The 14,867-nt window shown below is 43.1% G+C and overlaps 1 protein-coding gene across 2 annotated transcripts in view; it reads left to right on the plus strand.

The window, feature by feature from the left end:
• TIMM9 (translocase of inner mitochondrial membrane 9) overlaps positions 1-4,873 on the plus strand; it is a 15,308-nt gene extending 10,435 nt beyond the window's left edge. The window contains exons 2-4 of one of the 2 annotated variants that reach the window (XM_019518400.1): positions 1,997-2,062; positions 2,523-2,618; positions 4,316-4,873. In XM_019518400.1, coding sequence (XP_019373945.1) covers positions 2,024-2,062; positions 2,523-2,618; positions 4,316-4,450 — 270 coding nt within the window. In that variant the 5' untranslated portion in view covers positions 1,997-2,023 and the 3' untranslated portion in view covers positions 4,451-4,873. Of the gene's footprint in view, positions 1-1,995; positions 2,063-2,522; positions 2,619-4,315 lie in introns of both variants that reach the window. The other variant, XM_019518399.1, reaches the window with a different exon arrangement.
• Positions 4,874-14,867: the final 9,994 nt, after the last annotated feature.

The raw sequence follows: 14,867 nt of genomic DNA on the forward strand, positions 1-14,867 counted from the left end.
GGGGGGGGGGGGGGGGGGTCGCTTGAACTAAAGCTCATCAAACGAGCTTTAGTTCAGGTGCCCCTGCCACCATTTTTTAAGTGCAGGGCCACTGATGCACGAGACACTGCAGTGCTTTAATTCACAGCCTCTCTATTTAAAGTGCCACCCCCTCCCAACCCCAGAGCACGTGTAAAAGTGACCCTTATTGTGAAGTACTAGAAAAACGCACATTAGCCTATTTTAATGCATATTAGTGAAAGTTAGTGTAGTTTAGTGAAAGTTAGTATAGTTTTTTTTATGATGCTTTCATGTGCGTTAAAATAGGCTAATGCACATTAAAGTGTATGTGTAGACACACCCTGGGTAACTGAAAGTGCCTCTTCTCCCATACTTTATTCTGACAGCTCAGATTTACGTAGACATTTAATTTTACTGATTTGTACACTGGAAAACTGGAGTAGGATATTCTCAATTGAGAGCCTTGGAATTAACTTTCCTTTTCTCTCTCTTTCCCCACCCCATGTGTGATCTGACACAGCCAGAGGCCTTGTCTCTGCATATACGTTTTGTTATACTAAGGGCCAAAATGGAGCTACACTAGCATAAAGCACCTTATCCTGGTATGTATTTGCATCTCCACTTGGGGTTTCACCAGTGCATAACTGTCTCAGCAAAAAAAAAAAATCATACTCTTGGCCAAGATAATTCTGTGCAGGTACAACTTTTAAGTAAAAAGAGTTGGACTTTTGGAGGTCCGTTGACCTGCAGGGCATGCTGTTTACTTGGCCCAGTGTTCTCCTCCTAAGAAGTCTTAACATGTGCCTTCAAGCCTTAACTTGTTCGTCCCTTTGGACAAACAATATCCAAGTCTTCCTTCAAGATACCACCTTAAATTCTTAGCTTTCCTTTTCCTTGGTGTCCGTATTTTTCCCCTTGTCTATTATCCTCTCTGGGCTATTCTTATTTCCTTCTTAAGATTTCTTATATTTATCTCATAAGATGCACTGCATTTTTACCTTTTTTTTAATTACTAAAACTTTTAATACTGGCTTTTAAGTGTGGGGTATTAAGTCCATTAGAATACTACTTCAGTCCAAACACACCCGTCTCAATGCTCCAGTTCTCTATTTTATGAGACATTGTCAGCTTAAATCCTGTTGCCTTTATTGCTTATTGTTGATATAAATGACACCAAAGGTTACTGCAAACAAGACTAAAGAATGTTTCTTTTTCTTATTTCTATTTTACTTTTATATCTGTCTTCTAGCAATTACAGATAGACTTATTGCTTTTTCTGCACAGTCCTTTTTATTTCTCTCTGAGTGTTTCTAACACTAGTAGAGATGAGAAACATTTAAAAAATATTGTAAAACCACAAAACCTGGGAGATGGATTTGGGAAGGTTGTAGCCCCCAAAACTAACATGGACAATTTCTTCTTTTTTTTTTTTTTTAACTGAATACGTTTCAGTTTCATAAATCACTCTCAGGTGGATGCTGTCAGTCAGTCAGGTTAGTAACAGGTAAGGAATCATATTATTGTAACTGAATTCAGTTACTCATGTTTTCAGTTCGTTCACTTGCATTTCTCCCAGTTTGGACAATGACTCTGGAATTGCTCTGTAATAGCCACCTTCCCCTTTCAGGTATTTGTACTGTCAATTCAAACTGCAGGGAACTGTTCCTGTACAGACAGCTGTTTCCATTGGGACATTAAAAATTAATTGCATCAATCCTCTTGGCCTTGGACTTTAAAAAGATCTTAATTTCACAAGATCTGAAGCTTGAGTTAAATTTGACCTGATGCTATCCTGTTAAATCTCTTGTTGAGATGGTTTTAAAGATACCAATTATGTAGGAAGCTTTAGACACAACAGTCGCTCTTGTAAGTTTGGTTTCAAAGAAACATTTGGCCACATTCAGAGATGGTTCAACCTTTTTTCAGCTGTAGAATGATAATTTTCTTACTGTATGTTTTTGAGTGAATTGTGATATAAGCTTTGTCTTCCAAATAGGTGTCTGAGTCACAGGGTGATTAAAATATGGCCGGGCAAATATCAGAATCTGATCAAATCAAGCAGGTAAGAGGCTGCACTCAAAGGATTGCTTTGAGAGTTTTGCAATACCTCAACACACACAGAAGCTCAGCACGTGAGGGTTATGGAAACTCATTTCAAGAGGTTTATCTAGCATTTTGTTTTCAGAGGTAAGGAAGCTACTATCGCGCATCTGAAAGGCAACTTTTCCTCCAGGTATCAAGAAAAATGCAGCCAGTGTTGTATTTTTTATACTCTTTTGAATTGGGAACAGCATTATGGCAGCCAGGATTTTAATATGTTGGTCATCAGCAAGCCTGGAGTCGTTTCTGACTGAGCTGAACAGCAGATTTCAGCATCAAATGCTGCCATCCCATTGATGCTAAATTATCTCCGGTGACTTGTTCTGCCAGTGTCAGTGAAGTTGCACAGGAAGAAAATGTTTTGTGGAAACATAGGTGAGTTTCTACATTGAATAACTGTTCAATTTTTTGTTTTTGCTCAGTTCAAAGAGTTTCTTGGGACATACAATAAGCTTACAGAAACCTGCTTCCTGGATTGTGTGAAAGACTTCACTAGCCGAGAGGTTAAATCAGAAGAGGTATGTAGTGTATGAATTTCTCTCATGTGAAACTGCTGCAGTTTCTCTCGTGGAATTGCCACACCGGTACAGGTGGGGACTGACTGGCTAAGCAGCAGCTCTGCAGAAATGGACCTGGGGGTTACAGCAAACAATAAGCTGAGTATATCACCAGTGCGCTCTTCTTGCAAAGAAGGCTAACGGCATACTGGGCTGCATTAGAAGGAACACTGCTAGCAGATCAAGGGAACCTATTATTCCCTCTGTTCAGCACTGGTAAGGCCACATCTGCAGTACTGTGTCCAGCTTTGGGCCCCCCACTACAGAAAGGATGTGGACACATTGGAGAGAGTCCAGTGGAGGGCAACAAAAATGTTTTGGGGGCTGGGACATATGACTTACGAGGACCGGCTGGGGGACCTGGGCTTATTTCGTTTGGAGAATAGGGAGCTGAAGGCTGCTGTGAAATCTTCCTTCAGTCTTCTCCAGAGGGTTTCAAAGAGGACGGAGCTGGACTGTTCTCAGTGGTGGCAGATGACAGAACAAGGAGCAATGGGCTCAAGCTGCAGCAAGGGAAGTTTAGGTTAGACATGGAAGAACTTTCTCACAAGCAGGGTAGTAAAGCGCTGCAACAAGTTACCCAGAGAGGTTGTAGAACCTCCATCGCTTGGAGGTTTAAGACCCGGCTAGACAAAGCCTTGACTGGGATGGTCTAGTTGGGAATGGTCCTGCTTTGACCAGGTGGTTGGACTAGATGTGACCTCCTGAAGTCCCTTCCAACCCTCCTTTTCAATGATTCTAATATTGGTAAGAAACTTTTTGAAAGATTTTCCATGATCAAAGAGTCATAGTTACTCGAGAGATTACAGCTCCTTAGTAAGCAACATCCTGGTGAGAAATCTTATGTGAAAGAAGCAAAAATTACTTCACTCCAGTTCTGCTTCCATGAAGATGTCCATCAGGTAGAATTCTCATTCTTGAACCTTTAGCTCCTTTGTGTGAGAGCATTGCTATCCCATAGGCCTTTAAAAAATTAAATTTTGGCCAACAGTTGCTAGACAAAGCTGTGCTAAAACCTTTTGTCAGTTAGACTATGGAGGGCAGAAACTTGTTCAGTATTTTTCTTATATTTAGCATTTTGTAAAGACTATCTCTGTGTTCCCAAGGTTGGCATGGGCCTTGTTGCTACAAAGAATTAACCTTGTGTAATTTGTCCTTTTAGAGCTTTTTCTAAAGCTCTAAAATTCTTGAACAGGGAGACTTCTGCTGCATGGTATCATTAAAAAAAGGGAAAATAACCCATCTGTAACTACTCGGAAGATGGAACGCTCCCTAACTACTCATGTCGTTTCAGGGTTTCAGTGCTGTTGGACTTTTTTAGGGCACTGTCCTATTTTGGGAAGGCATTTTTAAATCGTTATGAATCATGGGAACAATAGTCCAGAAAGGCCTCCTGAGGATGCATTTAATTTTTTTGTTTTTCTGCTGTGGTTCCCTACTGGAGGAAATGACAGAAGAAAATCCAGATTCTTCTTACAAACTGGACATTTTCCCCATTACAAACAGGCAGTGGGACAAAGGCTGTTTAATTGGGAGCTAATTATGCATAGGTACAGGAGACCAGATCTTCATCCAACCATACGTTACCTCAGACAGTCCTCTGTAGTGTTTTTCTTTTAATCATTGCACTGACCTTTCTGTGTCTCCTTTTCCTGTAGATGACTTGCGCAGAACACTGCTTACAGAAGTATTTGAAAATGACACAAAGGATCTCCATGAGATTTCAGGAGTACCATATTCAGCAGAATGAAGCTCTGGCTGCTAAAGCAGGGCTTCTTGGCCAGCCTCGCTAGACAAGAGAGTGCTGTGTTCAGACTTCTTTCTAAAGCAGGGCCAATGTTTACTGCGCTGGAAGTGCGGATGTTTTGGTCTAACAGCTGTTGTGGGTGGATCCACCAGATCAGAACGGTGTTTTATAGACCATCTGGCAGGTGGAAATTTAAGGAAACAATGATGGGCCACAGGCAAATTCATTAATGGCTGACAGGCAAATGGAGCCTATTTTCAAGAGCCTTTTTACCGTGCAGTGGAATAATGTTGGTACAGCCTTTTCCAGAGGCCTGCAGTCTGGCAGATTATAGAAGTTTTGGGGAATGGCCATTTTTTGTGTAATTCCACTATGACTGTTAATTTCAATACAAAGCACATTTTATGGAAATATGGTATCTAAATGTCTGTCTTTTTTTATTTAATCAAAGTAAAGTAATTGCAAACTGTGGAGTTGTACATACATCCTTTTCTAATAGCCATTCATAGAATGTATTGCTACAGAGTTCTTTCTACATGCTGTTGCAGTGGGGTTTTTTTATCCCTCATCTTCTGCACAGGCTTGATCATTCATTGCTGCTTTGAGTCACTGATGAACAGATAACAGTTAGTGACTGCTTCAACAGATCAGCACTGTTACTTGAATTACCAGGGAACTGTTAGGTTGGCTACTGATAAAAAGAAGCAAGAGACAGGTCTATCGCTCAACCTTTTTAGTGCTTACACCCCAAAACACAAAAATTAAGCTTGTGTCCCAGGGCCTGTCTGGCTCACCCCAACAACAGTGCAATTCAGCTTTGTACCTATACCGGCTGGAGAGACTCGGGAAGGGAGAGAAGGGTGGGCGTGCAGACTAGCAGCAGGTCTTCTTGAATTATCTGAGCTCTCCAGTTCCCCTCCCTGTCAATCAATACTCTATATTTATACATGATTTATTCTAACAAACATTCTCTGATTGGTTTACTTAAATGTTGTTTCACTGAGACTTTGGGAACCGGGCTGAACCAAATTTTCTACAGCCTTGAAAGGTCTTGGGATATATATCCTTGTGAAAACTAAGATCCTGGAAAGAAGGGGTTTCTTATCTCCATCCTTCACCATCTTGGGATGCTACTTGCAACCACTATAGTTTTTCTTCACCTTAGTTTATGGTCTTCACAGACAAGGCTGCTTTCTTTTTACAACTTGCCTAAAACACTTAACACAAACCAAGCCATTTAGCTGCCAACCAAATCTAATACATTGGTAACATCAATAACCACTGCAAACATTTTTAAGTTAAATCTGTAATATAATATATGTTATCTATTTTAAGGCTTCCTTTATGTTTCCTTTCAGGTCTTTTGCTCTGTTTAATATGATTTCACTCCTGGTTTAGTTGGACATGTTAATTGCTTTCTTTGCTTTGCTGACCAAGCTAGTTGTCAGATTCTTTGCTTTGCTGACCAAGCTAGTTGTCAGATGTGCAGAGGGTCTCTCTGCATCCTTTGAGGTCTTCTGCTTTAGCCACAGTACAGCAGCTTGGCCTAGGCCCCTTTGAAAATGGCCAGTGCTGGCAAGAGCACAGGCAAGCGCTGGCTACTTTTTATTCTGGGAAACCATTTTGCTTTCTCATTCTGTTCTTCACTAGAGAGTAGACAGAGGAGCCACTTGCTCAGACCCTAACCATCTGCTCTGACTACTATGATTTTCATGGCCCTTGCCACTGCTAAAAGAAACTAGTTCAAGCAGGCAGAACTGCTGGGCTTTATTGCATAAAGCCGAGCCAGTGAAAAAAATGTGACAGGCTCTCACTTCTATTTTCACTTTAAATAAAAAAGATACCCCCAAGAAACTGGCTGCTCATGTCTGTTTTGGTACAGATGTTAACATTTGCCAAGTGACCTCTTCAAGTTGAAATTCCAGTCCTAATTCTAACCCGGGGCTGTCCACCCAGAACCCCAGAGGTTACATGATAAGCCCCAGGAGCCATGATTTAACCATTCATGGGCTGCAATGTGGCTGCCAGAACTACTGCACTGGTGCAGCTTGAACCCAGGGGATAAACACTGCCATTGCCTGCCAGCATGGATGCACATGCATCACCCCCCCACTTGCCTACCACTGAATTTGGGGTCTTTGATTGCTGTTGGCAATTAAATCAGCAGTAGGGGGAAAGTGGAGGAGTAAGTGGTTCAACCCTTGGAGCCATACCAATACTAGTAGGTCCCAACAGTTACAATACCAATACCAATACTAGTCGGTCCCTGCTGCCAGAGGTGGGTTGCTTGGCCTCTGAGAAGCCCTGCAGTCCAGATCTGGCCCCCACAGCCAAGAGAGCTGGGATACCCCTGTTCAAATTCAATACTTTGTAGATAATGTAGATACAGAATAAGGTGCTGCATTGTCTGCTCTTACCACGGACCCTCTGTATTGAATCCTGTGCTGTTAAATAGAGTCATTTCTTTACAGTTTATTGCTGAAACAATTTAGCTTAGGAGTCAAAATGACAGCAGTAATGTTACTTCAGGAACCAGATTATGAAATACAGAACATTTAGGATAACTTATAAAAAATAAGATATAGTAGTATCCAGCTGGTTGTAAAATAGCTTACTTTATGAACAGTAGCTCTCTGCAAAACAAACTGCAGGCCCCCTTTATATTGCTTAGCTTTGTTATTATATGCCGCTTGCATAATTCTTGAACCACCACAGTTATGACATCCCTCTAACACTCAATACATTCCTTCTGTTTATGATGATGATAAAAAAGATATGTACTTGCATTACACAGGGTAACCTCTGCATAAGCATTTCCAGCACTGGTGGTGGTAACATGGTGTAAAACCTGCAGTATTTGATGCGATTCTGCGCACACTTCAATTGCATTAGAAACGTGCTCCGTGCATTTCTTATGGTCTCCTGCAATCAACGCGCAGAATCCTAGCGCTGGAAGAGATCTCGGGAGGTGATCGTCCAACTACCTTTTCCAGGGAGGATCCTCTCTGAATAACAATGCCAGGCAGATGTTTGTGCACTAAAAAACTCTCGCTAATAAAGTCCACAGCTTCTCAAGGTAGAAAGATTTTCCTCGTATCTAGGCGCAGTCTCCCTTGTTACAATTTCAGCCTATTGCTTCTTGCTCTGTCCCCTGCAGACACTCAGAACCGTTGATCAGCACCTTCATAACCCGTTTTATACATGTTAAGTTGTAGAACTGGTTAGAAGTTAACAAACTTGCTTTTTATCAAAAAACAAGTAAAATAAAATACTGTATTTTCTTACATATTACACACCTCTGAATATAATATACACCTTGCTTTTGAAAGGCAGCATGAAGGAGAAGAAAAGATTTTTCCAGAGTTCTGGGTGTATAGAGCAGGCACAGAGCCTAATCTTCAGCTCACTTGCACTCCCTTTCCTGTTTAATTCAAACTCAGTTCCATGTGAAAATGCACAGGAGAAGCGTATTCAAGTAATTTGTAAGGTTTAAGCAAGCAGAGGATGGAAATTTTAAGGCATGAGTTACTGCACCTCTACCTGCTGAGATGGAAACAGCGCCAGTCCTGACAGTTGGGGACATTCTCTCCATCTCCTTATGTCGGCTCTGGAGGTAGATGTCCTTGAAGCTCCCATGAAGTAGGGTCTCTTAAATTTGCCTACAAGCACTGGATGTACTGCTAGAGTCAAAGTCCCTTAGTTTGGAGGCAGTTACTCTGGTATTACAGCATTCAAGGTAAGGTATTATATTGGTGTGATTACTTCAGTAACGAATCTCTCCTTCAGAAAAATTTTTACTGTCACACCAGTGCTAAGACTGTATATAGAACAGAAAGACCTAGGGCAGTAGTAGGGGAGTGGTGCAAAAAGAACAATTACAGCAGGCTGCAAGAATCTGCTGCTATTTGGATGACTAAGCTGAAAAGAAATGAAAGAAGCAGGCACCCTGCAATCTCCTGAACCAGCAGCAGTCCTGACTGAGATTTACTGCAACATTTCTGAAATGATGTTATTTGACTGTCTCGTGCAACACAGAAACCCAAAAGGTAATGCAGAAAAAACGATTGCTGGTAGTGTCAGCTGTTTACATTTTCCGCATGCACTATTGATACATGTTTACAGATTTTGTTTAAATGGTTTTTGTTTGCAATTGCTTTGAACCACAGCACAAGCAGCAGTGCCAGTTTTAAAGTGGGATACTTGGCTAAATATAGATGTGAACACTGAAAATTGTAAGCAAATTGAGCATTGTTTGTATTTATGGCAGCACATACGAGTCCAGGATTCTGTTAATGTACAAACATGAAACAATCTCAGTCCCTACCGTGAAGAGTTTACAGTTTAGCTGCAAAATTGCACGTAAAGCATTCATAAAAAAAACAGACAGGAGTACAAGGACATAATTAAATGATACTAGTCACCATGAAAAACAGCCCCAGTAAGCCAACTGCCTAGCTCGTGTTCATAGGCATTGCATTGCGGTATTAAGAAGAAATGAAAGGAGAGTAGGGGGTTGTTTTTTAGGGGTGTTTACATGGAGCTCTGCTCTGGCACCAGAGAAAGTACAAAGATGTGTTTTGGAAAATATTTTAATTGTGCAGTTAAGACTAGCATGGTTTGAAAAACAAAAGTGAGAGCTAACATCTTGATACTGGGTAAGTGGGCTCTGAAGAGCCGGAAAGAAGACAGCAGGCATGAAAAGGCAGCATCCTGTCCTTGTGCTCTATTTTATCCTTGTAGTGCTGGAGTCTTCCAGTAGGGCTTACAAAAATGAATGGTGGTGTTCTTGCTTTAAACATTTCCTTTTTTTAATCCAGTCTAAATGACAAAGGAGGGGACACGCAGAAGGCTACCTCAATAACCTCCAAGTTCGTGTTTCTTTTAACAGGGTAATGCATGGGTCCCTTAAACCTGGAGATCTAATTTAAAGGCTGTCTAGGTTTCTTGCTCCTATCAGGCCATTATTATTTATTCATTGGTGTTATATGCCACCCTCCCCATTGAAGGCTGAGAGCAGCTTACAAAAGGGGGCAAAACAACTTCTAAAACAAGCAAACAAGAATAAAAATAGGAGGAAAACATATCAGTTAATATTATGGTTCAATATATATAACTTGCTCAAGTGCACACTTTGATTTTTATTTGTTTTAAATAAAGCCCCAAGACTTCAATCTTTAAGTATTATAGCATTGAATATCACCAGCTATTTTCATTATTTAATCTGTGCGCGTGTAGAGTTACTCTGCTGGAGAAGTTGACTGAATGAGGCAGAACAAATGAAGACAACAAGGATTCATGAGCAAGTGATGGGGGCTAGAGAGAGTTTATGTCTTTGAGGAGGAGTTGTTTAGGGAGGCAGCAAAAAGGGGGGGAAATGGCTAAGAGAAATTAGGAATTTTGTCTCAACTCAGTGGCTTTTAAAAAAGTTTTATTGAGTTAAAGGTTAAACAGGTACTACAGGAACTGGTTAATAAATTATGCAAGAGGCAAGGATTTCTTTGGGTGATATCTTTTATTGCACCAACAGCATACCTGGGATAGGCAAACTTTTGAATGTAAGACATTCTTTTTTAGGTCTCTGTCTTCAGTGACCTGAAGAAGAATGTCGTGCATTTAAGAGCTTGTCTAACTCTATCCCAAATATGCAGTTGGTCCAATAAAAGATGTCACCCGGACAAAGCCTTCCCTCTGACATGATTCCTGGACCATCACAGCTACACTATCCCTCTAACACTTAATAAATTATGCAACTCCAGGCTTCCTTATACCTCTTGATGCAGCTATTTTAATTCTTAAATCAAAACTGACTTTCTAAACAGAAATATCAATTCCCCATGTCTCTTCCTCCACCTTTTCTGCACTTCCTAATCCAGTGGAGGATATTTTGAAAGGGATCTGTTATCCTGAAATTAAGCTAAGTAGACACACGGGCTGACTTTTGCATATGCACTAGGCCTAGAGTCTGACACAAAAATTAATTTGTGTGTTGACTTGCTAACTTTGGGTGTAACTGGGTGAGCATTTCAAGGCAACTCATCACATGAAAAAAAGCTGCAACATGCTTTCCCCAAAGGTGCGGACAAGAGCTAATGTCTCCCCCCGTACCTCTAAGTAACCAGGTTTCTCCCAGCTGCATCTCTTGCAGAAAAAAACTCCTCTTGTAACTGCTCAGTATCCTGAAAAGTACATAACTGCCTCTAAGAAATATACTACAAATTAGCTTAAAACTAAAGGGCACCAATGCAACTAAGACAGCTTTATAGAGACTCTGAAAACCAATGTAAAATAGTAGGTAGAATTGTTCCACAAAAGGTTCGGCCACATTTAGTAAATGGATATTTAACATGACACCTGCCACACTTCTGGAGGTCCCAAGAGTTTTTCTTGAAGTAGCTTTGATTTCCCTTTACTCCTCGGAGTCATTGGCCCAAACAACATCATGGAGAAAACAGAATTCCCCAGGGAGCTCTTGACCCAATTTAGGGCAGTTTAGGTTGGGGAATGATTGTATCTCACTGCCGTTGAGAGAGGGATTTCAATTCCTTCCGCTGCAGCACAATGTGTGCATGAGTGAAGAGCTGTGGCACCTTATCACTCATGCCAAGATTTCTCCCTGCACCAAATTTTGGTTGCTTTATCTTTATGATATAGTATTGTAACAGCAACCGAAGATGTGGTTATGAAGATGGCAATGCCTACAGACACAGCAGGTGAAAGGCCTTCCTCACATCCGTTCACCTATGGAAGTGAGGAAGGGAATGAAATAGCCGTGACTGGATAAGTGCCCGTGGCAGCACCCTTTGACTCGAGCTATTTTCTTTAGCAATTTCAAACTGGTCCAACAATGAAGGTGTACTGCACTATAGCCCCCTTGTGCATCGACTCCAACATGCTTAAAAATTAGTAGTTGCAAGGTGCAAAGCTCTTCGCAACACCCAACCCCCCTGGATGCCTAATTCCTTCTTGTGCATTAGCTAATCTCCCATAGGAACAACCCAAAGACATTCTATTGGAAGTGGATGTCCTAAGATGCTCCAGAGACATTTTTTAAGCTAAATGATTCACCTTGGCATTGTGGTCTTTAGCCTTTTGATGTCTTGTCTTCTTTCTGTAAATGGAATGTGGAACATTTAACAGCCAAGCTCAATACTGCAAAACTGTAAAAAAGAAAAGAAAAAAGATTGCCAAGGCTGCTTCCCCACTGTCACTTTCCATATTAGTGTTACCTCCTCCAAAATGTGCTTGTGCTCCAATATGACAACAGACGTCATTGGAAGATAGATAGAGGGATAAGACACACCGAGAGGAAAATCTGTTAAAATAAATCACACGTGGTTTTATTTGTAAACTGACTATGGCATGTTATTCTTTTCTACTATGTGAGCCAGCTCTTCTTGAAAATTAAGAGCTGCTGTAAAGCTCAGGGCGTTGCACTTCCCAAGTAAATGTTTGCCGATGGTTCATGAAGTGCACCAAAGCACTATTTTCACATTAAAAAACAAAATCAGGATGAGAAGCCTAGATACATTTCTGCTTTGTTTTGAAGAGGATCTTGCATGTTTTACTAGAAACACCTGCAGGAACTTGCTCAATATGGGGCTCAACCAACTAAGCACCTGGGATAGGATTTTCAGAGACCTGTGAACTTCAAAGTCACTAAGAACGAATCTGAAAAAGAACTTAGGTACCTGAAGCGGGGCTTTACGTACCTAAGCCCAAAACTGCAACCTGAACCTCCCCCCTTCAAACCTTGCAAGCACCTAAGCTCCAGAGGTACCTATTTTTTTTTCACTTCCTAGGCCTGGAGTTGTGCCTCTGAGCACGCCCTGAAATGCACCAACTTTGACAGAACCAAGCAGCCCAGTGACTACTTCAGGCCTAAGTCTAAGTGGGATCCAAGCTGGGCATTCTTCTGCCGGTCCCCGGAGCAGTTCGGTCCAGTAGGGTCATGTTTAACGTTCACTGATAGGAGCTGGTTCCACATATAACGCAGCTGCTTCTTTTAAAACGCACCTTTTCCTTTAAAAATACGGCCAGAGGAGCAAGTATCCACCTGTGTTTAATAATCTAGTGGTCAGAGCACATCTCAATCCAAGGGGCTATGTGATGTTCTCAGGGAGGGAAGGGAGAAGAAACGTGCCCCATCCCAGCGGGTGAAGCTATGCCCCCATGCAGCAAAGAATGCAAGATTAATGGGATCAGACAGAGCAAGTGGAAGGGTTAGGATTAAGAGGCCTGTGTCCAGGAGGGATAGGCCTGCAGTCCAGCAATTGGTCTCCAAGCTGGTCCCGCATTTTGCATTTGTCATCAGGTAAACCTGGGGTGGACAACCCACCACACATGTGCACGTGGCACAGGCAGCCCATCTGCATGGTATGTGGCAGACCGTGGAGGGGGCAGGGAACACAGCTGCAGATAAGGTGGGAACACAGAGCAGGGTACAGAAAGCAGAGCAGCAGATCAGGCAGGGGAAGGGGATCAGAGTGGCACTTGGGGAGGGCACAGGGTTTAATTTGTGGCAAAGTCCACTGGGGCTAAACTGCAGGAAGAAGCCTAAGGGCAGGGACCAGAACCCAGGAGGGCGACTGCCCCAACATTTGCCTTCCACCTTGCTCCATCTTCCTTGTCCAAGGACTTTTGACCTCGTGCCTGCTGCCCAGCTCCAGGAGGGATGGTGAGCATCCCTGTCCCGCAGCAGCCTGCTGCGCCTCAGGTGCTAGGGGCTGTGGATTTGAATTATGGGAGGCTGGAGGGGGAATGGACCCATGGGCACCGCTGTAAAACTTGGTGGCACCCGCACCTGTACTTGGAGAGCTGGGAAGGAGCTGATCCCAAGGCTGAAGAAAGGGCCTAGGTTTCAGGTCAGAAGGGGGTGCAGGGGCATAGACCCTGGCTCCCCACAGCCCTGAGTGGGTGCTGAAGCTGGGTGGCCTGGGCTTGCTGCCAGGGTGTCAATGGGGGCGTTCACCGGGGATTTGGGGGTTTGCAACCCCCTGACTCGCTGCCTGTCCAACCTGAGAACTGGGGCCAGGCCCCCTTCCCCATCCAGCCTCCTCCCTGGTACCTGCTCCACTTTCTCCCAAAGCTGTTGCAGAGCCTCTTCTTTTCCATGGCCTTGTGGCTCGGTTGTGCCATGCTGCTACTGCTCCTGGTCACCCTGCTCCGCCTCACCACCCAGCCCATGGCTTTCACCTCCTCCCGCTGAAACGCCGGGTGTTTATGCTTCAGTCTGAAACAGAACCCTACAACCCTGGCGCAAGTGCAGCTTCTCTTTATTTTAAACCAGAGACAAATACCTGTTGCAGCTACACGTGATGATGCCCCTTGCCCCCCGTTCCCCCCCCCTCCTAGATCCACCTGTGCACTGACATACAAGGGTGAGGGCAAGAGGGATGAACTTGACAGAAGGGAGGGTGCAGAAAGCCCAGAGCCACATTAGACGAAGGCAGGGAAGCCAAGAGTCAGCGCTTTTCCCTTGGGAGAAGCTCCTATAAAATGGCACATCCTAATAGCTGCAGCTAGCAAGGAGCTCCAGGGTAGCCACTAGTGCACACGGGGCTGTCTGCACTGAAAGGTGTGGTTGCCACAGTGAAAAAATTATTTAAAAAATGTTTTCAACTCTAAGCCACCGCCCCCTCCCCAAATGAGCAAAAGTTGATCAAGATTTCCTGCACTTATTACACAGCCAATAATATGTCCCTTGTCAACCTTAAGAGATTTATCTTATTCCTTTTTCACACTGTAGCCTGAATCAGACTTGTTTCTTGCTTTCAAAATCTGTTCAACAGTTTTGGGGTTTTTTTGATATTTAAATACATTTGGACCCATGGGGCACATCCACACATGCAGGCACGTGTGCTTGCAGCAGCTCAAATAGAAGCGGTGCAAATTTGAGCTGGGGCTTTTTGCCACAGCGCATGTACCTGGACGTGCACTTTGTTGTGGAGCAAATTGTGCCACTTGGGGCAAAATAACCCTGCCTGGCTTCTCCTGGATCTGCGACCAGGGGGAGCTAGAGCCCCAGCAGTATGAAAAGCCACCCCAGCAAGCAGCTCGGGGCTACTCTCTCTCAGGAGCTGCTAGGGCCTGGTCAATTGGTACCTGGGGACACTACTCCTTGTGCCAGCTGGACTGCTGTAGCAGCATCCCAAAACCATTTTTTTAAATACCCCAAATTCCATGTTCTTCCACAATGACAACAAAAGACCACACACCCACATTCTATATATGACAGAGGGAGAGGGATCAATCTGTTGGGCAATTCTTTACTGGTATATTTACAATGTTAAAGTAATTTGGAAGCCTACCAATATCTCTATCTTTATAATAAAATTAATTCTAAATATCTGCGTGTGTGAATGTGTGCTTTTGGCATTCTTCGCACGATAGGTGTGTGATGGGGGGATATGGGGTTTGTAGGAAGGGGCTGGGAAGGGGTGTGGGGGAAGGCGGGTGGGTGGGTG

The sequence above is a fragment of the Gavialis gangeticus genome, unplaced genomic scaffold (genome assembly GCF_001723915.1).
Source record: "Gavialis gangeticus isolate Ggan-Ray unplaced genomic scaffold, GavGan_comp1, whole genome shotgun sequence".
Taxonomy (NCBI): domain Eukaryota; kingdom Metazoa; phylum Chordata; order Crocodylia; family Gavialidae; genus Gavialis; species Gavialis gangeticus.